We start from the raw sequence: 26,912 nt of genomic DNA on the forward strand, positions 1-26,912 counted from the left end.
CGCGCGTTGTATGCATGTGTGATCTCAATTAGCTGGAGGGTATTAGCACAGTTTTTTTTAAGGCAGAGGTTCCAGTGAGAGAAGAAAACCGGAGGGAGGTGGAGGAAGATAGTCCATTTATTAATTAAGGATTCAAAAACAACACTTCCTCATCACTCTCTCCCCAATCTCATGAATAATACAAAATAACCATGGTCCCCACAACCGGGCAGCCCGTGCCTGGACTACAAAGCTCCCCCACTAGTCTCTGCATTCAGCTCTTAGTCTGTGGGAGGAAAAGAAACAAGGTCTGCAAAGAGAACTGTAGTGCTGGTCTGAACTCAGACAAAAACACATTCAGCTGAGAATGTGGGAAAGTTGAGCCATTTTACCAGCCTTAAGTAACGCAGCTAACATCTCGCAAGTCAGAGCAACTCAACCTCAAAACAAATGCACCATTATCTGCTGTTGATTTGTATTTATTATGGATCCCCATTAGCTGCTGCCAGAGCAGCAGCTACTCTTCCTGGGGTCCAGCAAAATGAAGGCAGTTGATTGCATCATCGGGATGGGAAGATGGATATGGGCTTGGGTGAAACTAGTTTTAGTCAGACATTATTCAAAAAAATCTTCTCATTAAATAAAGTGAACATTGGATCAGCATTAATCCAAAGAATTGAATATCATTTTTTTTTAATATGAATAATTTGAAGGATTCAATGGTAAAATATATTTTTCTCCATAGAGGAGCAGTTGACTTTATATGCATGCATGCTGGATAGACACCCAGTCTTCACTTGACCAATTTTTTTACATTCTTCAAAGCAGACATACTCTTAGAAATGTAAAAAAAAATAATAAAAAAAAAAAATATATATATCCCCAATTTCGTGATTACAATCGTCTCGTCGCCAACGGGCTCGGGAATGGTGAGTCATGCGTCCTCTGAAACAAGTGGCACTTCTTCACACCTGCTCGCTAAACCCGTAAGCCAGCTGCACCAATGTGTAGGAGGAAACACTGTTCAACTGACGACCGGAGTCAGCCTGTAGGTGCCTGGCCCACCACAAGGAGTCTCTAGAGCGTGATGAGCCAAGTAAAGCCCCCCCGGCCAAACCCTCCCCTAACCCGGACAACGCTGGGCCAATTGTGCTCTGCCCTATGGGACTCCTGATCACAGCCGGTTGTGACACAGCCTGGGATCAAACCCTCGGCTGTAGTGACGACGCAACAGTGCGATGCAGTACCCTAGAACGCGGCACCACTCGGGAGGCCAGTAGAAACCTTTTTTTAACCAAAAAGGGTTCTTCAAAGGGTTCTCCTGTAGGGACAGCTGATTAACCCTTTTAGGTTCAAGACAGCACCTTTTTATTGTATTTTTTTTTTTTAACCCCTTTTCTCCCCAATTTCGTGGTATCCAATTGGTAGTTACAGTCTTGTCCATACAGGAGTTGCAGTGATGGGTCTCGGCAGAGGCTAAGGTCGAGAGCCGTGCGTCCTCCGAAACACAACCCAGCCAAGCCGCACTGCTTCTTGACACAATGCCCATTTAACCCAGAAGCCAGCCGCACCAATGTGTCGGAGGAAACACCGTACACCTGGCGACCATGTCAGCGTGCATTGCGCCCGGCCCGCCACAGGAGTCGCAAGTGCGCGATGGGACAAGGACATACCTGTCGGCCAAACCCTCCCCTAACCCGGACAACGCTGGGCCAATGGGTCTCCCAGTCGCGGCCGGCTGCGACAGAGCCTTGACTCGAACCAGGATCTCTAGTGGCACAGCTAGCACTGTGATGCTGTGCCTTAGACCACTGCGCCACTCGGGAGGCCCAGCACCTTTTTTCTAAGAGTGTACTGTATATCCCTTTGTTACAAGGGATACTTCCTCTCAAGAGAGCTTCACTTTGAATATGAGTGTGTATCCGGGTTCTCCTTCACTGCAGCCCCCTAAAACTGATGCAAATTCATATCCAATTCTGTTTTGGACCAGCGCATCCCTTAGCCATGCACTTCTTATTATAGTCACATTACATATGCCTACAAGGGTAAGGACATCAGTCCACTTTCCTCATTCCATTCCTAACTCAAACTAAACTGCATCTACAATTCTAAATTGGAGGGATTTGGGTTGTGAGGTAATCTTCAGAGCTCACTCATCTGATTACGGCCATTCTCTCCAGTCATATTAATAAAGCTAATGGATCGTGGCTTTGCTTTATCAGGTGGCTGACAGCCAATAAGAACGCTTCCATCTAGGAGCGGTGTCCAATCAACATCAGTCTTTCACCACCGAAGCGGCGAGGGGCGGGAGACGTGCCGGTCGCAGACAAAAACAAAATCAACAACCTCTAGGGGTCGAGATGGCGAGGACAAAGTGAATATAATCTTTTTGCTCCGCTCTCGTTCTTCGACTCGTTCTTTTCCTCTTCAGCGTGACGGTGTGTGTGCCTCTCGCATTTCAAATCCTGCAGTGCTAACACAAATCCCATCATTTCTGTCTGGGCGCCTGTGTGATGCTGCCTCACGCTCTCCTGCACGTGATTGGTCCTCTGTGCTCATGCACGACTTTCACTGTCTCTGTTGCTGCTACTATGGCTGGATAACCCTTCCCCCACTACCACTCTAGCTCCTTTCCTCACATCCATCATCTTCTGCAAGAAGGAACACAGCTCTCTATTACACACACACACACACACACACACACACACACACACACACTTGACTCAATTACAGGAGGGAACTGATAGCAAGCTAAAAACACTGAGTTGCACACAACCTCGATATTGGAAAATATAATTTTCTAAAAAAGGTGAGAAATATGCAAGCCTCAGTAAAAAAAAATATATATTGGGGTGTAAGCTATGCCAATAAGATACAATATTCCGTGGCCTGGCTGGTCTAGCTGTAATGCCGCTGCCTCAGGCACACGTCCACAATATCGGCAGTCAGAGACGGCCCTAAGGGGCAATTCACTTAGGTTAGGGCTGGCTCTGGCTGCATGTGGGTACGCAGACACGCGAGCCACAGTGGCCCCTCATGTGGAATTCAGACTTTTTTTGTGGCCCCCACCCCCATCAAAAGTTGCCCGTCCCTTGTCTAGGTGGTACTTGTATCATATTTTAGCTAGCACTGTAGCCTTCTAGTTATTTTGACTCAAAAGTTAAAGTTAAAGATTTTGTAGTGTGGATACAGTAGCTGCTTACACCAATCCAATCCTCTTGGATCTCCACAAGTGCATAGTGCGTTGGGGATAGGGGTTCATTTGGGATTAGGCACTAGCCTGCATATTCGAACTCATACCCGTCAAAACTAAACATGATACGTGGTTGGGGGAAAAACACCACAACTTATAAGTTGCAATACCACAACAAGTCAAGCCAGGTCAGCTAGAAAGCTAAAACAGCAACGTCCTGAGAGCAGTTGATTATCATCTCAACCTTTCTGACCTCTGCCTGGGGAGCAAGTGTACAAGCAGTTATTTATTGTAGGCATACTGCCATGCTCTTCTCACTTGCACTTTTACTTTCCAAATAGTTGTTGATGAAGCAGCATTCAGTGGTAACAGCGAAGTAGCAAAGATTCTATATCAAGGTTCATTTCTTGGCAACGCTTCTTAGATATATCCTAAAAATCAGAGATAAAACACTGATATTTAATGCCTGAATGAGATCCAGGAAGTGTGTGTGTGTGTGTGTGTGTGTGTTACAGTATCTCAGATCAACAAAGGGTTAACAGAGACTGTGTAATGGCTTCCTACAGCCATCACAAGATGTGTTATTGATTCAGATAGGCATGTCTGGTTGCTAGGCAGACGTGACACATTCCTTCTGCTCACTCAACGTCTGCGACGAAGGATTTCCCAGAAACTGGAGCAGCAATGGTTAAAAGGCAGGGAGAAAAACATCATGGCTGACATCATGGACAAAAAAAAATACAAAAGATTTACACCAAAACACAAACCCCACTCTGGAACTCACTTCAGAACTCAAATAGGATTTCTGTGCTGTCATTATCATCAAAATAATATAGTGAATGTGTATACCTTAAAGAGATGGGCTAGTTCACTATCACTGTTGATACAATCACTTTTTTGTTGTTGCATGTCAGCAGTCAAGAGCAAAAACTGATGATGGAATGATGAAGTGTTTGAGTGACCTATCCCTGTGCATGATGCGCTGCTGGACCATGCTCAAGACTTGGCACAGTATTAACCAAGAACACACACACCATCTGTGTGAACTAACGCTTCTCAAATATGTACTCCGTTAGTACATATTTTGAAGCATGCATCGACGCAAGCTTCAACAGGAAGTATGCAAAGGAATATGACGCAACCACGTAAAAAAGGACGCAGAAGGTCAATCAATGGCGGACATTGTTTGAGCTGAAGTCTGAAAATAAACGCCAACTTCAGAATGAAATGTTTCCTATTCACATCTCATATGTTGCTTGACAAAAATATTTTATTTTGATACATTAACTTAATACACAGTGTTAATTTTGGCACGTTAATCTGCCTACATACCGTAGATCGCAAGCCCATAATAAGTCAATAGGGCTAACTACTACTGTTCGCTAGCCAGATAGCCACGAAGACATCTACCTTGCATAACATTAGTTTTAGCTGGCCAGTTAGATTATTCCAATTCACATACCTAGCTGATAATTATGAAGTAAAAAGGTTTGATTTGTGTATATCTTCATCTATTGTTGCCATTGTCCTGGCTGAAGAAGGGTCAGTGAATTGGGAGGTGCAGCGTGAGGTAATACAGTAGGGTGCTTTTCAAATGTAATGTTTTATATGTTCTCCACACTCTCGTCCTCACAAGAACTTACTCAAGAGAGGGTCCTCGGAGAATACAGTCAGAGTATGAGAGTGTGGAGCTCGGTAGCAGGCATATTGAGAAACACCCACAGTCTGTCTGCTTCTCATTAGCAGGTCATGTGTGTGTGTGCGCGTGTCTATTTATCCACCTCTCTCAAATGTGTGTCAGGCTGTGTCCCATCCCAGGCCCATTCCTAACAATGACAGTATGTAAGCTAACGTATCAGGGGTAAAAGAAACGGCTGAGCGGCCTTTCTTTCTGGCGGGGGGAGGTTGTTTTCTGAACCAATCCAGTAAATGTGGAGGGGTTAAGATGGAGTATTCCATTGTTACCATCCAAAAGCAGAAGTCGCATTAAATGCTGCCTTTCCATTTCCCCTGAAAACCGGATGCATCCGGTGGTCTCGACCCCGCTGAGGGTGCATGGGAAAAGGTGAGGCAAGGAATGTCACACCCTGAGTGTGTGTGTGTGCACCTGCGAGGAGGGAGATTACTTTGCTGCCAAACCTGGCGACCTCAGGCGAGCTGGAGGATTACACTTCCTAATCAGGTCAATCGTCCTCGTCTGCAGAAGGCTCAATAGCACTATGACCTTCCCTTGGCCAATCTCGCACGGGCTTAACTTTGACACCTCCTCGTCTCTTTGTGTTGTATCAACCACCCTTAGTTTTCCCCATTCATACAAGTGGAGTGGGTTTTGATTGACGTCTATGTAAGCAAATAGCTATCACAATTTGAGTGTCACTGACGGACGGTGTATCCCAGTCAATGCCTGAAGGGTTTTCTGGAAGGTCAACTTGGACATACACTTAGCTGACCATGGGAAGGGAAATGGTGGTGGAACCAATGCTGTGACCTTACACCGTAGATGGCATCTATGATGTTTACACCATAAAAATAGAATGACTAGAAAGGACAAAGCCGCTCAGAACACAGCACTGACAGTACACTCAATATGGCCGCCAGTCCGGTACACGCATCAAAGAACCTTGACTAGAATGGGAATGCCCTTCTAGACATACTACTTCTAAGGTTTAAACTGAGAATAATCTCTGATGCAGCAGTACTCAAACTTTTTGAACAGGCACCCCAAATTTTTCAGCAGAATTTCTAGCAATCTGACCCCCGCCAAAATCAAATGAAATTATTAAAAAGGGGACATTTTCATTTTTTACATCAAGAAATTACCTTCAATTAATTTCTCTTATCAAAGTTAAAAGAACCAATAAATACATTAACTCAATAAAAAACACATTTTTTTTTTTTACTGTGGTACTCAAACCCAACTATGAATACCACTGCAATAATCTCTCTCTCTCTCTCTCTCTCTCTCTCTCTCTCTCCACTTCACCATGTAGAAGTATGAATGGGCATCAGTGTCTTAACAGCACAATTTGCCAAGGCAGGATACTCTGAGCGCAGCCCTATCCAGAAATCCGGCAGGGGCTTCTGATTAAATTAAATTTTCACAGAACTGCTTGTTGCAATTTCAATGAGGCTCTCTTGTTCAGATATCGGTAAGTGGACTGGAGGCAGGGCATGAAAGGGATAACAAACAGTTGTTTGTGTCGTCTGTTTCTGGAAAGTACCTGCGTAATTGTGCACCCAGCTCACTCAGGTGGTTCGCTATATGACATTTGACATTGTCCGTCTGCTTGAGTTCATTTGCACACAAAGAAAATCATACAATGATGGAAAGACCTGCGTGTTGTCCTTGTTAACGCAGACAGAAAAGAGCTCCAACTTCTTAATCATAGCCCCAATCTTGTCCCGCACACTGTAATCCTAGATTCAGATCATTCAGGCGAGAAAAAACATCACCCAGATCGCCAGTCGTGTGAGAAACTCGTCATAATGCAAGCGGTCAGACAAGTGAAAATGATGGTCAGTAAAGAGAACTTTAAGCTCGTCTCTCAATTAAAAAAAAAAAAAGAAGTGTCAACACTTTTATCACGGGGCAACGTATTACATGGTCGCTGCCCATATCATTGCACAATGCAGAAAATACAGGACAGTTCAGGGGCCTTGCTTTAACAAAGTTAACCATCTTTACTGTAGTGTCCAAAAGTTTTTCAAGCTGTCAGGCATTCCCTTGGCAGCAAGAGCCTCTCGGTAGATGCTGCAGTGTACCCAAGTGGCGTCGGGAGCAACTGCTGGCACGCGCGTTACCACTCCACTATGTCTCCCTGTCATAGCATTTGCGCCATCAGTACAGATACCATTAAATGGACTTTGGTGGTCAAGATGTGATGTCATAAAGCTGTCCAAACACTTCAAAAATATCCTCTCATCTTGTCCTGCTTTTCAGTGGCTTGTTGAAAAGGATGTCTTCCTTAATTGACCCCCCATAAACGTAACGGACATATACCAGGAGCTGTGCCAGGTCCACCACATCTGTTGACTCATCCAGCTGTAACGCATAGAATTCACTGGCTTGTATGCGAAGCAGTAATTGTTTCAAAGTATCTCCTGCCATGTCACTGATGTGTCGTGAAACAGTGTTGTTTGATGAAGACATTGTCTGTATAGTGAGCCTTTTCCCCCAGCATTGTCCCAGCCATATCCGCGGCAGCAGGAAGAATTAAGTCCTCCACAATAGTATGGGGCTTGCCTGTCCTAGCCACTCGGGAGCTCACCATGTAAGACGCTTCTAGTCCCTTCTTATTCAAATTGCATCTGTTGCTTTTATACGTCTTACTACTTGAAAGTAATCTTTATTCTCGCTCAAAAAAAACTGTGGCTAATATTTTTAATTGGCATGTTTTGTTTCTAAATGTCTACACAAGAGTGAAGGTTTCATCGAGTTGTGAGATAGTACTTTCGCACATATAACACACTGTGGCTGCGGAAAGGCACTACTCCCAATATAAGTGAACCTCAAATCAATGTTGTTCTCATATTTGCGCCTCCATGGTCCAACGTCCCTGTCTGTTGTTCGGTGCTTTCCCAGGGGGGTGGGGTTTGGGTAGTAGTAGCTCTTCGGCTGCATCAGATTCACAACTGTCAGTGGCCATGTTAGCTGGGCTAACAACAAATGTAGAATTACTGATGCTAGCATTGGATGTGCTCGTGGAAGCAGAACAACTTGTGCCAACAGGTGCAGGTGTAGTACTGCTGGTAGGAGCAGTACTACCAGTAGAGCTAGAATGTCTCTCTATGGACACAGGCCTTACTTTTTTTTAACCATTTTCGAGCAAACGGAATGAGCAGCAACTATGTTTGGCTACATACGGACCATTAGTGGAATTCCCGCGAGAGAGTAACGGTTAATGTGATTGGATGTTAATTATTTGACTAGGCTACCTGTATTTGACGTTGTGTTATTTCGCTGAACACTAGACGGTTTCATTTTATTTTTGGCAGTGAAACAAGGCTACTCAGGCGAGAAAAAAAAAAAAAACTCACCCAAATGTATAGCCCCCTTAGAAAATATCAATGGACTGTTTGAAAATGTGATTTTTTTTAAATAAAATTTTATGTGAATCACATTTTTATTTGGCGTACCCCCGACAGCATTGCGCGTACTACCTGGTGTAGTGTATACATTTGGCTTTACTCAGACAACATACCTGGAATGAGTCAGCTGGCCAATGCTATTTTGAAAGTAAATAGGAGTGTATTTTGAGGGAAGATACTAGTATTTTGACAATATTTTTGCATTCTGCAGTGGCAGAGGATGCACACTAACAGGTACAGAGAACGGTGAGCAGAAACCTGAAGAGTGCATATACAGTGCATTCGGAAAGTATTCAGACCCCTTGACTTTTTCAACATTGTTACATTACAGCCGTATTCTAAAAATGTATTAAACTTTTTCCCCCTCAATCCACACACACACTACCCCATAATGACAAAGCAAAAACTGATTTAGAATTGTTTTTGCAAATGTATTTACATAAGTATTCAGCCCTTTACTCAGTACTTTGTTGAAGCACCTTTGGCAGAAATTACAGCATTGAGTACGACGCTACAAGCTTGGCACACCTGTATTTGGGGAGTTTCTCCCATTCCTCTCTGCAGATCCTCTCAAGCTCTTTCAGGTTGGATGGGGAGTGCTGCTGCACAGCTATGTTCAGGTCTTTCCAGAGATGTTTGATCGAGTTCAAGTCCGGGCTCTGGCTGGGCCACTCAAGGACATTCAGAGACTTGTCCCAATGCCACTCCTGCGTTGTCTTGGCTGTGTGCTTAGGGTTGTTGTCCTGTTGGAAGGTGAACTTTCACCCCAGTCTGAGGTCCTGAGCGCTCTGGAGCAGGTTTTCATCAAGGATCTCTGTACTTTGCTCAGTTCATCTTTTCCTCGATCCTGACGAGTCTCCCAGTCCCTGCCGCTGAAAAACATCCCCACAGCATGATGCTGCCACCACCATTAAAAAAAAAAAGTCAGTTAAGAACAAATTCTTATTTACAATGACAGCCTACCCTGACCAAACCCGAACGACGCTGGGCCAATTGTGCTCTGCTCTTCCAATCACGGCCTGTTGTGATACAGCCTAGAATCGAACCAGGGTTTGTAGTGACGCCTCCAGCACTGAGATGTAGTGCCTTAGACCGCTGTGCCACTCGGATGCCCAAGTGACATGACGCTTGGCATTCAGGTCAAAGTGTTCAATATTGTTTCTCATGGTCTGAGAGTCTTTAGGTGCCTTTTGGCAAAGTCCAAGCGGGCTGTCATGTGCCTTTTACTGAGGAGTGGCTTCCGTCCGGCCATTCTACCATAAAGGCCAGATTGGTGGTGTGCTGCAGAGATGGGAGAACCTTCCAGAAGGACAACCATCTCCACAAAGGAACTCCAGAGCTCTGAGTGACCATCAGGTTCTTGCTCACCTTCCTGACCAAGGCCCTTCTCCCACGATTGCTCAGTTTGGCCAGGTGGCCAACTCTAGGAAGAGTCTTGGTGGTTCAGAACTTCTTCCATTTAAGAATGATGGAGGCCACTGTGTTCTTGGGGACCTTCAATGCTGACATGTTTAGGTATCCTTCCCCAAATCTGTGCCTAGAGTCAATCCAGTCTCGGAGCTCTACGGACAATTCCTTCGACCTCGTGGCTTGGTTATTGCTCTGACATGCACTGTCAATTGTGGGACCTTATATAGACAGGTGTGTGTCTTTCTAAATCATGTTGAATCAATTGAATTTACCACAGGTGGACTCCAATCAAGTTGTAGAAACATCTCAAGGATGATCACTGGAAACAGGATGCACCTGAGTTCAATTTCAAGTCTCATAGCAAAGGGTCTGAATACTTATGTAAATAAGGTATCTGTTTTTATTTCTTATAAATTTGCCAACATTTCTAAAAACCTGTTTTTGCTTTGTCCTTATGAGGTATTGTGTGTAGATTGATGTTTTTTTTTTTATTTAATCCATTTTAGAATAAGGCTGTAACAAAATGTGGAAAAAGTCAAGGGGTCTGAATACTTTCCGAATGCACTGTCACGCTCATTGAAAGCAAGTCTAAGAAGCGGTAGATCTGTTCCGTGTGCGCCATTTCTATGCTTCCCATTCTTACATTTTGTTTTCGCATATTTTACTTTGTTTTGTACACCAGCTTCAAAACAGCTGAAAATATATTTAACAACGGTTTAGATGGAACAATGATTGTCTACGCCATACTTGTTTGTTTTGTCACAAAAACTGAAATTAGGTGAACTTTTAGAATTTTTGCAACCAAGAAATGGTGGAGCGATTTCTGCATTGTGCATCTTGATAGGGATATTGCTAGCATGCTCGTAGATAGCGCAATGACTGGAAGTCTGTGGGTAACGCTAGTTATCATTGGCTCGCAAAACTACCCCTAACTTCCTTCATATATGACACAGAGACATACAAATAATATTCACGCTTCATCTGACTCTGGGGAAGTAGATAAAGGGCATCATTGCCAAAATCCCAAAGTATCCCTTTAAGCACCTTAGACGTGAATCTGGTCATGCACATTTAATAGGTTAGCATTAGCCTAGCCTGCACTGTTAGCCTAGCAATAGCATATCAGAGGACCTTCTTTGCCGCGGCAATCAACCATGTTATACAGTACATTTGTAATCTAACACTGTTAGCCTTGCGATAGCGTAGCAGTGAACCTTCTTTGATACAGCCGCAAACCACCCCGCTACATATATGAGTGATGGGGGGGAGGGTGAAATAGAACACATGGCTTACATAACAAGACACATAGACCATTGTGAGCAGCACATCAGGCTCATCATTAAGGGTAGGCTTTAAACTCATGCGATCTGTCCACATACAGTGTGCCAATGCTAGCTAGCGCCGCAGCCCATTTTGTGACATTTCCGGCTAATTACATTGGCAATGGTATGTCTGAGCACAGGTCTCCACTGAAAGAGACCATGCTTAGTATCACCCCGCTCGCAGAGGCCTTGAATTCATCCCCTGCACATTGTATAATCACAGAGGAAAGCAAAGAGGGAGAGTGATGGCACATGCCCTTAACACAGACACAAATGAACACACACCTTGAGGGAGGGTGGCAGCAGAATGACACCAATAAGGGGAGCATCACAGCCCAGTAAAAAACACAGCTGCTTTCTCTCAGCAAGCTGACCAGGCTTATCCGTAGACAGACACCCTACTGTAAATCAGGCCTCTCTCCATCCCATTTAAATTAGAACTATATCTAAAGGCTAGCAAAAATACAACACAATCGAAGGACATTTTTCTACACACACACACACGAAAACAGAGCATGGATTATTAAAGGTCTCAGAGTAGGAATGATAATCTAGGATCAGATTTTTCCTTTTAGATAATAGTGAATAGACAGGGGTGATCGGGGCACATTATGATCTAAAAGGCTCAACTGATCCTAGATCAGCACTGCTTCCTACTCTGAAACACTTTGTGAATACGGCCCAGATGTTTTCAAGTGGGACTTCTGTAAAATACCATAATTTGATGGTGCATTGCAGGAACTAAGTTAATCTTAGCTGAACAATGACATGTCATCCATATACACATGTTGCAGTCTTCAAAACCGGTGCTTCATGTACAACCTCGTAAACAGAAGGAAGGCTTTGTTCAATTGTTCAGTTCTATTCCTTCAGCGCCACAGAGATGATAAAAGAATGCCTTCAATTATGAGAGAAATACCTTCCCAAAACATCAAAGTGTACAGTGGTAGAACATTCCTCTATGTAATGGCTTTCGAGATTTTCAGGAAGGGGCGCATTATATTAGGTAGTGATAGAAGCATCATTATATAGCCCCAACTCAGTGTTTCCCATACAACAATTGTATAAATAAAATTACAACATCTTAGGTACATCTTTGTAAGTATTAAGAGGGTTAAATCTCACGTCAACAGTTGATGGATAGGGCATACGCAGAAATGTTCAGTATATTAATGAAGACTGCAGAGAACCTATCGTCAATGCTTTTTGGCAGAGCTCTTCACACAGCAAAAAAAGGGGTTCTACTAATCTAACATATGGAATTGTTTTAAGATCATTATACCAAGGATCGTTTAGCTATTTGATTTTGAATTTTAGGATCCCTTTAGGCATAAATATTTGATGAAACATTGCATTTGGCCTTAATGCTATTAGCAATGAATAACAGATTCATGCATGGAAAAACAGTCAAAGAAATCAAAAGGAAGTTTGATGGGTGTCGGTCCTATATCTGAGAGATAAGAAAGAACAGGAAGTGATTTTTTATTTATCCATATTTAACCAATTTGTTTTGGCACTAAACTACTTCCATATATACACACTTGCATTCATTTTTTTTTATTAGAGCAAAACAACCGACATGTATGCATTTGTGAGAGTCTCACCTTTCGTTAGAGGAGTCATTAGAGTGTAGCCCAAACTGTTCGGACGCTACAGACGTTTGTGAGAAGAACGATTTTCGGGATGTCTCACGGTCTGACAAACACCGCTGTAGTTCGGCCACCTTCCACCGCAGATGTGGAAGGCTGCCATTGGCGGATGTGGTGGATTGAGACGCAGCCCATGCAAAAAAATAGAACTCTCTAGCTTAAACAGACAGATTTTGATGGGGATGTTTTCCCCAACGCTAATTAGATTTCCGTGGGGGGGGGGCGGACATCGACTCTAGGGGGTTAACCCAATTTTTCAACTGAATCCATATCCACATTTTTAGGCGGCGGTAGGGAGACTCACCTATACAATTTTAGGGAAACACTGAAGTGACCTACATAAAGGACATGTTCTCTCATTGGCTGACAGTCTGGACTATTAATGCGTGTGGGCCTGCCTGCCATGGGCAAGACAACATTCTCATTATACCATCTGCAATGGAGTACGGCGCTGCAATCTGTGCATGTGATAGGAAGAGAGGCATGACTGCTGCAGCCTCCCTCTCCCCCTCTGCTACTCACCCCCCACAAAAAAACATTATACCACAGCTCAGCTACACACCACAAGTCACCTCAAAGTGTCATTGGCCTAATGAAAAAACACCAGGATGTGAAGTAAAAGATTCAGGATTCCACTAAAAGCTTTCCTCTGGATAGGTTTGGTCCTTAGGAAGTGCAGGCAAGTGTGGCATTGATGGATGCAATCAACGACCAGCTGGTGTGATTGAAATAACACAAATGAATAAAGGCGACAACTGAACTTCAAGGCAAATCAAAACCGGTTCATGGAACAGGTTGATAAAAGGGTTGTGTTACAGACTCTTAGTACCAGGTCAATATTATAACAAGGCATATAACTACCTGACATGAATGAGATGGCGTTTGTCTCATGAGGGTTTTAATGTGCCATTCAACGACAGGTTTTGGAATAACTATAGTTCACTCAAAAAGTACCTTTTAGTATTTTGTTCATTAGTCCATTGTTAATACAATACCATTTTTATTTGCATTTCCACAGTCAAGTTTTCAAGACCGAGCACTTTCAGTACATAGGGGGAAAAATGTGGATGCGTTTGAGGGAACTATCCCTTTAAAAAAACCTGGTGACCCATAGTCACAAGTGGACACGGTGAATCACTGCCTAAAAACATCCAAAATGATTTGTTACATTGGATAAATTCAAATGACTATATTACTGAGGAGGAAAAAAACATGACAGCGACGTCTCCTTTTCCAAATAGCGCTATGATGTTGAATATAGAGATGCGCTATCCTCATTTTCTCTGTGCTAACAGAAATGTGATATTGCTGTGCTGTCACTTAGACCTTAGCTTTGGGCAGCACATTAAATATGTCTGTACAACATCCATCTGAATCATTGATTCCCATTATATGCTATTGGATGGGGACAAATTCCATCTGCTGACACAGCAACTGAATAGCAATTAAGGTCATTTTGTTTGTTTCAACCTCAACATCTTGTAGAGAGCGCTTTTCTAAATGACAGGAATGCTTATGGTTGAGCTGGTACCAGCACAGAGGTCCAACTACTCTTTGAAAACAGTTTTGCTTTATATCATAACTGTTGGTTTTCCATATACTGGAACATCCACTTTGATGTTTCATAGTTTGTCTATTTTCTACATATGAACACAGTCCATCATGAGCAATAATTGTCCACCTAATATAAAAGAGCATGTTCTCAAAACAGTTCTACTGTCTGTCCTCGAAGGTGCACCAAAAGGCTGGGTGGAGTAGAACTTGTGTTTTCTGGAGTATTCCACGTCAACTCTGGGATGACATAACCACACACTCCAGACCAGTGATAAGCCCTGCTACCAATATCAAATAGTCCCAACTGTGGGACAATGCATTGATGAATAGAAAGAGGGAGAAAGCCCAAAGCATCCCAAATGGCACTCTAGTCCCTACATAGTGCACTACTTTTGACCAGATTCCTATGGGTCCTGGTCAAACGTAGTGCACTATATGGGGAATAAGGTTCCATTGGGGACACAAACTATGTCAGAATGGACCAACTCAGCATTTCTCACACTGAGGCTCCTCAGGCATGCATCTCTTTACAAAGAGGAATTCACTAAGAACAGCTTCCCTTCCCTTTTCAGGCTGTTTCTTTTCAACACTGATGCATTCACTTTGTTCATTCTACTGTTTTCAACCAAGACCCCTAAGGTACAGAGCTGGCTTGGGCATGTGGAAACCAATGTGTCATGAAGCTAGATTTCTATCTGTCAGGTGGTCCAAAACATCATGACGATATCATATGTGTGTGTATGTTTGTGTGTGTTACTTACTGGTAGAATTGCCTTGCATCTGAATTATGCATTTTGACTCCTTGCTTGTCTCTCTCGAGTTAAAGGGACGAACTCGGACAGCGACTTTCACAGATGCCCCAGACATGGCAGCAGTTTAGGACTTTCACCCAGTACCCAGTAGTATGATTCCAAAAATTACTCTCCTGAAGAAAAAAAAACTTTTACTTTACTTTTGAATTACATACAAATTCAAAGTAATAAAAGGGATGATTTGTTAGATTCGATACTAGGGGTAAAATATGTGATAAGGCCACAATGTTGACAAGCTGTTAAATAGCATCACATGTAAATATAATACAAAGCAACTGGAGAAACGGCAACAGAATGTCTCAAGTGGATGTCACTCGTCATTAAAATCTGAAATGTTATGCATTTCTCTCAGCTTACAAGTATAGGGCACTAAAGGGTCAAATAACAAAACCTAATTTCCATTATCTCAGTTTGTAGGCCAAATGCTCAAACTAGTTTAGAGGAGCCTACAATATGGCCGACTCATCGCATTGAGGCTACATTATACCGATATGCTACATAAATAAAATGTCTGAATAAAGACAGTAAGCTGCCTAATAGCCAGGCTGCCTATTAGGCTTAGCTATTAGTCTACATACTGACAATTTCATTAGGATTGTTAGTTTGTACAATCTCTAGAAAAGGGCCTAGCATCGACTAGCAGAAATCTGATGTTTTCACCATGTCCTTGCAGTCAGCCATTTACTAGCCGAGGCATACGCCCATGCAATTCTATCTACCATATTTGGTATATGCAAACGCACAGAGACCTGGCTACACATTGAAAAATGTTCAGAAAAAATATTTTCGAAATTTGAAAAGGGCTAGTGGAAAACATTAGAAATTGTTGCAAAGCATTTGGCAACATAGACCAAATGTTTGTAAGATTAAGTGAAACAATGTAGGCCCATTACTAAAACCAGCTGATATCGTACTGTCGAAATCAAACCTAGGGATCTTTCTAGGTTCCTGCCTTTCTAAGGAGTTTTTCCTAGGCACGGGGCTTCTACATCTGCATTGCTTTCTATTTGGGGTTTTAGGATGGGTTTCTGTAAATGCACTTTGTGACATCTGCGGATAAAAATGGCGTTATAAAGACATTTGATTTGAATGGCCTAATATCGCCGTTCGCGAAAATTACTTAACGCGCAGGATATTCGATTTGGTATCATTTGTAACAATACCATCGTGCCTAGGTAGTCTATTTGATATCAAATCAGAACAAAGTCTTAAACGTTTGTGATCAGAATATAGATTACTACATTAATCTTAAGGAAAAGCAACAACAACAAAAAGTCGCTCGCTCTACAGTAAAAACGGTATGAAATTAAACAGGTAATGTTTAGGCAACTTACTTTTGAAGATCGAAACGAAGACCATAGAAAAGTAGCGAAAACAAATAAGCGTTCAAATTAAATATAATATTGTTCATCAGAGTATGCTCGCAAAAAAATGGTCAAGCCCACTTTTATGAAAAACACCCATTATAGCAGTGTTTAAGTCTCCACCAGACAGGCTTCCACTGCATTCGTTGCTTCCTTGATGAGGTTATTTTCCAGTTCAGATGAAAAGCGGTCGTATATCTGCACACAAGCAAAAAAAAGAACAGATAGAGTACCTTGATTTACTGAAAAGATTACGTCAACTCCCTTTCGACTAGACTGATTGTCAGTTTGATAAGCCAATGAAATCAGACTAATGCATGAGCAATGCGTTGGGGAGCCAATAGAACTCCAAGAAATACGATGGGGCCGTTGCATTTGGTCGTGACGCCATACTGCAGGGTTTCTTACCGCTCCCCGTACCGCTGTCACCGCACTACGAAGGTCTAGACAGGAACCAAAGTGTATAGGCGCCCCCTAACAGGAACAAGTGTAATTACACGGTATTACACAGTAATTCATAGAAATCTTCACAGACATAGATAGACCTTGTCCTACAGACTCAAGCATCTCATGATTTTTCTAATGATTTCACTATAAATCAATTGCATGCGTCTCTGCCCTATCCGATTCTAACAGTCCACAGACACAGGAACTTCAACCACAGATATGAATGATTATTGCCCCTGATCAAGAGTGTGATCCTTGAAAAAAATGTCAAAGGTCATGTCACTGAAACAACATTAACAGCCGTAGTAGTATAGTAGTGAGACAGGCAAACCATTTTGTTGCAGCTTTTCAGCCTGGAAAGTAAGGCTCCCAACACCTTCAATGCCTGAACGACTGACTATTATAACTTCAACAAATAAATGTTTATTGTACAATTGCATAGTATTTATGTATTTTTGAATAATTGCTGGACAACTCCTGTACGCTGTAATGCTAGTTAATTACCGGTAGTAATAATCAAGGTGTTTACATACCCTGCCTTCCTACTTATATTTGACAACCAGGCGCGTGGGAAGTGTGCGTGAACATTAGTTTGGAATCAAGCCATTGATAAACAATGGTAACTTTCATTCAAAGGAATTAAGCAGTATTTAAGGATGACTGTGCTCAAACATCTTTGAAAGTAGAGGAAGAGTTTAATACCTTTGCACCTATTTGCATTGACATGCTTCTTTTTTAATTTGTTCCAATTGGAAAACAATTACATTACAGTTACGCATATGAATTCAATAGATCTATATTATCCAAATGTAATATTATGAAGGTCCATTTCTATAGATTAATCAATAAACAACCCATTTTGCTTAATATAATTAAATAACCGATCCCAGTTGAAAAAGTAATTTCAACACTAGCTGTAAACCTGTGTGCATCATCATTTATTTCAATTCAAAGTCCTGGATTCCAAAACAGGTATGTGGGTAAAATAAACAAATTCCTGTACAGTTAAAGGAAAAATCCACTCAAACTATTTTGGCATTTTTTTCCATTAGTCAATTGTTGATACAGTCCCAAAATGTTTAGCATATCAGCAGTCAAGTTAAGATATTGGACTATCAAGAAGCAAAGTTTCACTTGCCACGTCATGTTGATGCATTTTGCTGAGTAGAGTTTTCCTTTAAGGGCTCAGACGCACAAATAACATTTGCTGGCCGAGAGCACTTGGCACCTCAACCTAATTTGCGAACTGATTTTACATATAGAAAAACATTGAGATCAACATTTGGTGAGATGTGTGCGAACCTTAGGTTACAGTTAGCCACTCCCAATTCACTTCCTACCCCTTCCCCTTGACCCTGACCCTTCGATGTTTGCAAATCCATAAAGTAAAAGCAATTTACACTACACATTTTATACCTTTCCAGACCCTTCAGATCTGCAAACTTCAAAGGTTTAGGGCTAAGGAGAGGGACGGAGCAAATTGGGTCTGGGCATTTAAGTCAGCAACCTGGGTAAGGATTAAGAAACAGTGAGCTTTGAGAGACATCTTGAGGTGGGAGATGTGTTCCTATATCCTGCTGTTTTTCTAATGGTGTTCATGCTACAAAGATGCTTTACATTGTCTTGTGACCGTTCTGCTCCATCGTAAGAGGGTTTGCCATGAGGCGCTTGGGGAGGTTTTGAACTATAGGCCATGCAAACAAAATTTTATTCACTTGTATGTCATCAACAGGGAGACACAACCAAACTATCCAACCATACATAATTTAAACTAATGCTTCACTTACCACTTTCATCAAATTAAGCCCACAATTAGTTTTCGTTTGTCTACAAGACAATCTAGCACGTTCATTTCAAGCTACATTTTTAAATATGTATTCTCATTTCCCAAGCCTCGTCAGCAAACGGCACAAGATGTGTGCATGTTGTGCTGTAAACTGTATGGTTATGATAAACAATATTGTGAATTAGTTCAGCCACTTTCTTTTCGATGTCTTGTTTAAAGTTTTACCACCAAGACAACCAAAATGTATCCCAATCCTAAATGTATCTGCCCCTTCATAAAGTTGAAATGTAATAATTCAGCTAACATAAAGTATACATAATGTTGCTAAACCAAGGGAAAATAAACAATGAATGAAGAAATGCATTCTGCTGCTAAGACCTGTAGGCTGTGACAACTGCTTATCCTTGCAGTGTTACGTATATATGTAGATATATACACAAAGTCATGAGCAAAAACCTTTTAAAAGTCTTAACTTTATTATGTTTCATTTTAGAGCTAAGGGCCTTCAGATGATGACCCGAGAAAATAAGGATAAAGGGAAGAAAAATAAAATCAGGTTTCATTTATTTCTCTCTTGCGTTTCCCCCCGTTCTTGATGGTATTTACTTCAGGCATGGTGAATTAATGGTGGCAACATCCCTTACTGACGGCGGGGCGGGGGGGGGGGGGGGGTTGAAGTTGGGCTGTCATTAGAGGAAACGTCCCTGGCCTTGCTTCTCTCTCATCCATGCCTGGATCCTCTCCTTCAGTTCAGGGACTGTGAATAAAGACAATGACAGAGCAGAATGTGAGCACAAACCCATGGGGACCCACATAGTTAATAAAGTGTTGCCTAAAAGAAAATAAAAAATAAATACTTCAATTCCAACTGTCGAGTGCTGGTCCACTTTATTAATTAATTAATGTTTTTAAGCAAGAGAGTTGAGAAGGGGCGGGGGGCGGCAGGTAGCCTAGTGGTCAGAGCGTTGGACTAGTAACCAGAAGGTTGCAAGATCGAATCCCCGAGCTGACAAGGTAAAAATCTGTCGTTCTGCCCCTGAACAAGGCAGATAACCCACTGTTCCTAGGCAGTCACTGAAAATAAGAATTTGTTCTTAATGCATCCAATCCAAAACGGTTCATGCATATATTATGACAACATTTTGTGATGTTTTTATTTGTTTTGGCCTTCGACAAGGGTTTCTTCAGCCAAAGTCCGGAATCGGAAGTCTACACCCTTGTCCTTGGTTGGTCAACAGTAGCGATTCTTCAATTAAGTGTTTGTTGTCATTCAACGATAGAAGACCTGTTTTCATGCACATTTTTCACTTGAGAAATACTGCACCAAACATTCTCCTCTGCAAAAAGCATCAACTTATGACAATTTATTGAGATATCTTAAATTCATTATTTTGAGGAAGTGTTTTCTGGCTATGGTGTTACATGATGAACAAACAGTACTACTACTGTATTCTCGTTTTTCAATCGAAGGTATTTTAAGGGTGTACGCGAGCACACTCGTTCGGTTCGCCAAGCCTTTAGAAGTCTCAATTTTCATTAAGTAACATTTGTTTCGGGTGGGTACTTCCTTTTCCTCACATATCAAACTAACATCTTGAACGGCAGGCTATGAGTATAGGGAGTTGCAATTTAAGTAGATATGACATTGATACCGGTGTGTGTACACATACGTGACTCCAGCATGCTTTCGTTGAGTGGCTGTCTGTTGAAGGGGTCAGTGGGGGAGTTGAGAAGGTGGCGGAGGATGATGGCTCGGTCCATGATGTTCCCAGAGGGCAATATCACAGGGTCGGTCATTAGGGTGTCCATCAGAGGGTCTGTGGAAACAAACACACACAAATGTAATTTGTATCTTCAATTATGTATTTATTTGCCTTCGTTGCAGCCCTCCCATTTACGCAACATTCGTTTTTTTTGTGGATTAAATGTGATGTGCAAAAATAAAAATATAGAAATTTGCCTTGAGCTGTGTAAAAGTATTCCTACCAGGATGTGAGAGAACAATGTTGTGTCGCATTTGAATGAGGTGTTGAAAAAAAAAAAAGTTTAAAATATATTAATGAAATTCAAAAATCGACACACTTTCCTCTCTTCAGACAGTGTTTTTACGCAGTCTGCAAGTATATTTCCATGCATGTGTCTGTATTCTCAAATCAAAGCATAGACTTCTCAGAAACACATGCAAGGAAATCATTAAGACAATTAAATTAGCTTAAAATTAAATGCTGGGTCCTATCTGATTCAGAAGGGTTGGGTTAAATGTGTAAGACACATTTCAGTTGAATGCAATCAGTTGTACAACTGACTAGGTATCCCCCATTCCCTTATATTGAAATCTTGAGTTTGCTGTCTGAGGGTTTTATACATGTTGCACACTTAAAAATAAAACTTGAGGGTTTTCTTTAACCCGGGATAGTAAGTTGACACCTCAGATCCACAGAAGACGCAATCTCAATTGCACGCCACACTGCCCTGTCCCAACTGGACAAAATGAACACCTAAGTGAGAATGCTGTTCATTGACTACAGCTCAGCGTTCAACACCATAGTGCCCTCGAAGCCCATCACTAAGCTAAGGACCATGAGACTAAACACCTCCCTCTGCAACAAGATCTTGGACTTCCTGACGGGCCGCCCCCAGGTGGTAAGGGTCGGTAACAACACATCTGCCACGCTGAACCTCAACACGGGTGCCCCTCAGGGGTGCGTGCTTAGTCCCCTTCTGTACTCCCTGTTCACCCACGAAAGTTTGCCTGACGACAACTGTGGTAAGCCTGATCTCCGACAGTTACTCAAAAAGTTCTACAGCTGCACCGTTGAGAGCATCCTGAGTGGTATGACAACTGCTCAGCATCCGACTGCAAGGTGCTACAGAGGGTAGTGCGTACAGCCCAGTACATCTGGGCCAAGCTTCTGGCTCTCCAGGACCTCTATACCAGGCGGTGTCAGAGGAAGGCCCTAAAAATGGTCAGACTCCAGTCACCCTAGTCAGACTATTCTCTCTGCTACTGCATGGCAAGACGTACCGGAGTACTTGCATCGACCCCCCCCCTCCCCCCCTTTTTATGTTGTTGCTGCTCCTCGCTGTTTGTTATCTATGCATAATCACTTTACCCCCTACCTACATGTACATATTACCTTGACTAACCTGTACCCCCGCACATTGACTCAGTACCTGTACCTCCTGTATATAGCCTCGTTATTGTGTTACTCTGTTTATTTAGTCAATATTTTCTTAACTCTCATTGTTCTTAAAACTGCATTGTTGGTTAAGGGCTTGTAAGTAAGTCATTTGCATTAAGGTCTACAACTGTTGTATTTGGCGCATGTGACAAATAAAATTTGATTTGGGTTTGAGTCACACAAAAGGAAGTACGCGGCCTGCATTCCCCTCCCAGAGTATATTAAATCAGTGGTTATTTGATAGCCCAATCTAAGCAGTCTTTGCGTAAAATGTCAGAAATTTAACCACGATAGAGGGTCTTCCCATTACTTTTATGTCCCAATCAAACTGACTTGGGGTCAGCTCTTTATCCAAGTCCTGAAAAAAGTGATGAAAATAATCTGTTTAGAACATTGCAGATAGAAATGTATTGTACAGAACAGACACTGTGCTCTACTAATGTGGCATAGAGAACTGTGCCCTGCCTGCACAATTCAAGTCTTACTGGGACGTTGCATCAAAATGAACATACCGCTGCTGTCAGGGGCAATTAGTAACAACACAAGAAATAAAGATTTCAAAACACTAGAAAGTGAAGTTTGAACATTGCAAAGTTTGAACACTTGCCTTTAAACTCGTCAGGTGCGTCACTGTAGTCCATTTCGGACTGAGAGTTCCTTGCGACTATCTCCTCCACCTTCTCCGATAGTAGCTTGAATTTTTCAATGGCGATGGTAGACTTGATGCCGGCTTTCGTCATCTTGGAAATAACTTCCTCAAAGAGTTCTTGACTGTACGACCGCTGGAAAGGGGAGAGAAAGAACACCATGTAAGCCTGGGGTGTATTTATTACCACACACCACAGCAAAACGTTTTGCAACAGAAAAATAAACGTTTTTTATTGGACAAATTTAGGAAGATCCCGCCCAGTTTTGCACCGTTTGCTTCTATTTGGTTCCTAGTGAATAGAATGACATTTTGAAGGAATTATCCCTGAGAGGCTTTGGGATGCGAGTGTGTCATTCTACCAAATGATGACAAAATAGCAGAGGTGCATGGAGATGGCAGCCTCCATGTACTTAACACAACTTCCTTGTTTGCTTAGTCCGCCTTATTGTACATTGCTCTCTGTTACCTTTTTTGTATTGTCATTAGCACACTATATGAACCCAAATTGAAAAACCTCAAAAGTATATTGTTCTCTCCCTCCCCACCATCCCTCTCCTCCACCCACCCACCCTCCCTCCCTCCCTCCACCCCCTCCCTCCCTCCCTCCCTCCCTCACCACCCCCTCCCTCCACCCCCGGTGCGTTAAACCATGTTGTGCACTGTTTAAAAACTCAGTGGATAGTGCTAAAATAATGACATCAAAATTCCTCCATCGTTATGACCCTTCACCATTGAGAAGGTCAGCATGGCCTGTACTGAGAGCACAGTCGCTGACAGTACACATTCTCTCCCCAGGATTTGTATTGTAGCTAACTACTACAATATGCCTTGAATTTTGTAATCAAATAAGTATTTTACCCAAACCTGGTATTATGACATACCTTATGTCATGTGTAACCATAAAAATAGAATAACTAGAACTGCTTTTACTTCCTGCTTTACTGCTATGGGTACACTTAATATAGCTGGGCCACCCATCGCAAAACGTGATTGGAATGGGAATGTCCATTCTAGTAATTCTATTTCTGTGTGTAACAATCAAGTTGCAGTAAGTTCTGATTAGTTTTAATGTATAACGTGCTTTATTTAGCAGGGGTTTAGATTAGATGAGAAATGTATTTGTCATGAATGGTCAAAACATTTAAATAATCTTCCTGGTAATACTGTACATCAGTGAAACTATACAGTATAGATAATACATACAGTAGAGCATGCATACAAAAATGTATTGCGGCCTACTACTACACATACCTGGGTTCAATTACTTAATCTTTTCAAATACTTTGACGGTTTGCTTGAGCCTGCCTGGAGTGCCAGATGGGTGAGGTTAGCAGTGTGGGTTTATTCTATTGGTTTATTAAACAAGGCAAGCGACAACAGGCACAGATAAAGTATTTGAATCAATTTCCCAAATGTTTGAAAGCCAGGTGTGCTACTACTACAGTTTACCTGGTCGTCGGCGATGGCCTTGGCAAAGCGGGCACAGTCAAGTTGCAGGTAAATGTCAGTAAGCTGGTCCAGGAGCTTTTTGGGCTCAAAACCATACTTCTCTGGGTTCTCCACCTTCAGGTCCCGGCACTTCGGCCCGCAAAGCTGCTGGAGGTTAAAGTTCAGCATGGCCGCCAGACGAGGCCCCAGCTCCTGGAATGCACAGAACAGGGAGTTAGGTCACAAGGAAAAAATATTGTCTGCACCCATGAATAGGAGTGGTTTATGGTTACTGTTGAAGAAGGCTTTATACAGTAATATGTATCACTTTGCCATCCCTCCCATGCTGCTGCACAGTAATGTTCTATTGTTGGCAGAAAAAGAAAGGGAATGATGGCCACCACGTAGTAAACAAAAAACACTTAGATTTTGTTTTTGTGAGGCTTACTTTTCCCACCATGGCACTCTTGAAGAAAATGGATGAAGGCAGATACCAAGCACAAACAAGTTGGTTTGTTTTCATGTTTTTAAATATTTCTCTCGAAATGCAAAGGCTTTTTAAAATGAAGAATCTTTTTCAAATCAACAAGTGCCTTGATGTAAAAAGTAAGCACACGATACATTTTTCAGTTTACTAAGTGGTTACCATCGTTCCCGTTTTTCTGCCAGTTATAGACTACCCTTTTCAAAGAGCATCTCCACGGCCTTCGTTTTTTACCCATTTGAGCACACCAGCAAAAAAAAATATGGTCAATGTTCTATTTGGCTGCTGTGTGGGGGCTGTTGACAACCAGTAAAAGTCTTTCTGACCGCATATTTGTCGAATACAACATTTGCAAACTATGTTTTTGCACCCATTTATCCCTTTATAGACTGGAAAGTATGAGTAAAATATGTTAGATCCCTGGTCAGAGTGGTACTTACGGGCCGGAGGAAGGGCTTCTGGACCTGCTTGGTAAGGATGTGGAACATGTCAACAGTCTCTGTGGCCAGGGCCAGGTAGGAGCGCGACACCCGCTCGTCCTGGGTCAGCTGGGACTGGCGGCTCTGCTGCTGCTCCTGAGGGAGAAAGAGTCGTAAGGAATTATAACGGCACTTTGTAACACGTTAATAAGCGCTTCGTAATACGTTCATGTTTTCCCCCCCGGTAATTCTGTACTGACCCTGGGAAGCTGATCCCACTGCTCCTTGTTCTTCATCTCCTCCTGGACCTCGTGGATGCGCTTTAGGGACTCCAGGCTCTCGTCCAGCAGGAAGGTGGTGTCGTTGATCAACATGTTGATGTAGCGCACAAACTGCTTGCCAGAGCTACAGGGGAATAAACAGATGGATTCACTAACTCGGAGGCCTTCGGAAGCAAGTCGAAGTCACACAAACTGAGTCGGAGTACATTTTACATGTAGCATTCAGCATGACCGGACAGTGGGCACCTTTTTAGACCAGGCTATCACCATAGTATTTATCTGATGACAATACCTATTAAGTTTTGATTCTAGCCCACTTACTTGAACTCCTCCAGGAATGTGCCGTGGTGGCCCATGTTCTGCCAGAGGCTCTTGAAGATGGTGCTGATGTGGTAGCGGATCGTGAACTTATCGTAGAACTCGCTGGTGGCACCGGTGTGCTCCACATCTGTGGACAGGAAGGCACACAAGAGTCAGTTGCATGTGAGAATCAGTGCACTTGACTCCACTCTAATAGCTTTTGCACACTACTGAGTGGAGCCAAGCCGAGCCGTACTGTGATGGTGTGTTACACATCCACTACAGTTGATGGAACCATGCTGGAAAGAACAATGTGAAGAAAATATCCAAGCCAGCACAATAAAAAGTTTATGTTCACGCAAAAGTGTTAAAATTGTGCAATGTGTCTAGTTCTGCCCCTCCCGAAATGCTGCGCCAAGTAGTCACACCTGTGTAGAACTTCATGAGGGCCGGGACCAACTGTTTGACGGACAGGGGGTGGTTCTCCATCATCTCGGAAAAGCGCTGGGTGCGCAGCTGCACCGCCGGGTTGGTGACAAAAAGCACCTCCACCAGCTTGGCGATCAGGTAGGGGTTCCGGATGTAGTTCTGACTGCAGATGAACACCACCAGAAAAGTGACAATGTCCTGGACGCAGGGCTCATACAGGACCTGAGGGGAATACCTGGCGGGGGATAGAAAGGGGATGCTAAGCGTCAGTCAAAAGCCATTTTCACAGAAGATAGCTTTTCAAAAAATACATGTAATTTTATATGACCCCCCATATATTTCAAGTTTGGGGTCACTTAGAAATGTCATTGTTTTTGAAAGAAAAGCACATTGTGTCCATTAAAATAACATAAAATTGATCAGAAATACAGTGTAGACATTGTTAATGTTGTAAATGACTATTGTAGCTGGAAACGGCAGATTTTTTATGGAATATCTACATAGGCGTACAGAGGCCCATTAACAGCAACCATCACTCCTGTGTTCCAATGGCACGTTGTGTTAGCTAATCCAAGTTTATAATTTTAAAAAGGCTAATTGATCATTAGAAACCCCTTTTGCAATTATGTTAGCACAGCTGAAAACGGTTGTGCTGATTTAAAGCAATAAAACAGCCCTTCTTTAGACTAGTTGAGTATCTGGAGCATCAGCATTTGTGGGTTCGATTACAGGCTTAAAATGTCCAGAAACAATGGACATTCTTCTGAAACTCGTCAGTCTATTCTTGTTCTGAGAAATGAAGGCTATTCCATGCGAGAAATTACCAAGAAATTGAAGATCTCATACAACGCTGTGTACTACTCCCTTCAGAGAACAGCGCAAACTGGCTCTAACCAGAATAGAAAGAGGAGCGGGAGGTCCCGGTGCACAACTGAGCAAGAGAACAAGTATATTAGAGTGTCTAGTTTGAGAAACAGACGCCTCACAAGTCCTCAATTGGCAGCTTCATTAAATAGTACCCGCAAAACACCAGTCTCAACGTCAACAGTGAAGAGGTTTCTTCCTAGGTTTTTGGCCTTCCTAGGGAGTTTTTCCTAGCCACCGTGCTTCTTTCACATGCATTGCTTGCTGTTTGG

The 26,912-nt window shown here is 42.5% G+C and overlaps 2 protein-coding genes across 19 annotated transcripts in view; both read right to left on the reverse strand.

Moving 5' to 3' along the window:
- kif1b (kinesin family member 1B) overlaps positions 1–16,649 on the reverse strand; it is a 101,283-nt gene extending 84,634 nt beyond the window's left edge. For all 9 annotated transcript variants that reach the window (XM_014145801.3, XM_082962099.1, XM_014145800.3 and 6 more), the window contains exons 1-2: positions 16,342–16,649; positions 14,957–15,120 (exon numbers count right to left, since the gene is read on the reverse strand). In XM_014145801.3, the coding sequence (XP_014001276.1) occupies positions 14,957–15,062 (106 nt within the window). In that variant the 5' untranslated portion in view covers positions 15,063–15,120; positions 16,342–16,649. The remainder of the gene's footprint in view (positions 1–14,956; positions 15,121–16,341) is intronic.
- A 1,091-nt stretch (positions 16,650–17,740) lies between these two features.
- The window catches only part of ube4b (ubiquitination factor E4B, UFD2 homolog (S. cerevisiae)), a 51,547-nt gene continuing 42,375 nt past the window's right edge, over positions 17,741–26,912 (reverse strand). For 6 of the 10 annotated variants that reach the window (XM_014145791.3, XM_014145793.3, XM_014145792.3 and 3 more), the window contains 8 exons: positions 25,776–26,011; positions 25,369–25,495; positions 25,027–25,171; positions 24,788–24,922; positions 23,885–24,076; positions 22,394–22,568; positions 20,275–20,421; positions 17,741–19,361 (listed from right to left, as the gene is read on the reverse strand). In XM_014145791.3, coding sequence (XP_014001266.1) covers positions 19,294–19,361; positions 20,275–20,421; positions 22,394–22,568; positions 23,885–24,076; positions 24,788–24,922; positions 25,027–25,171; positions 25,369–25,495; positions 25,776–26,011 — 1,225 coding nt within the window. In that variant the 3' untranslated portion in view covers positions 17,741–19,293. Of the gene's footprint in view, positions 19,362–20,256; positions 20,422–22,393; positions 22,569–23,884; positions 24,077–24,787; positions 24,923–25,026; positions 25,172–25,368; positions 25,496–25,775; positions 26,012–26,912 lie in introns of all 10 variants that reach the window. The other 4 variants (XM_014145784.3, XM_014145783.3, XM_014145789.3 and 1 more) reach the window with 1 other exon arrangement.

This window comes from Salmo salar, chromosome 15 (genome assembly GCF_965601325.2).
Source record: "Salmo salar chromosome 15, fSalSal1, whole genome shotgun sequence".
NCBI classification, from domain to species: Eukaryota; Metazoa; Chordata; class Actinopteri; order Salmoniformes; family Salmonidae; genus Salmo; species Salmo salar.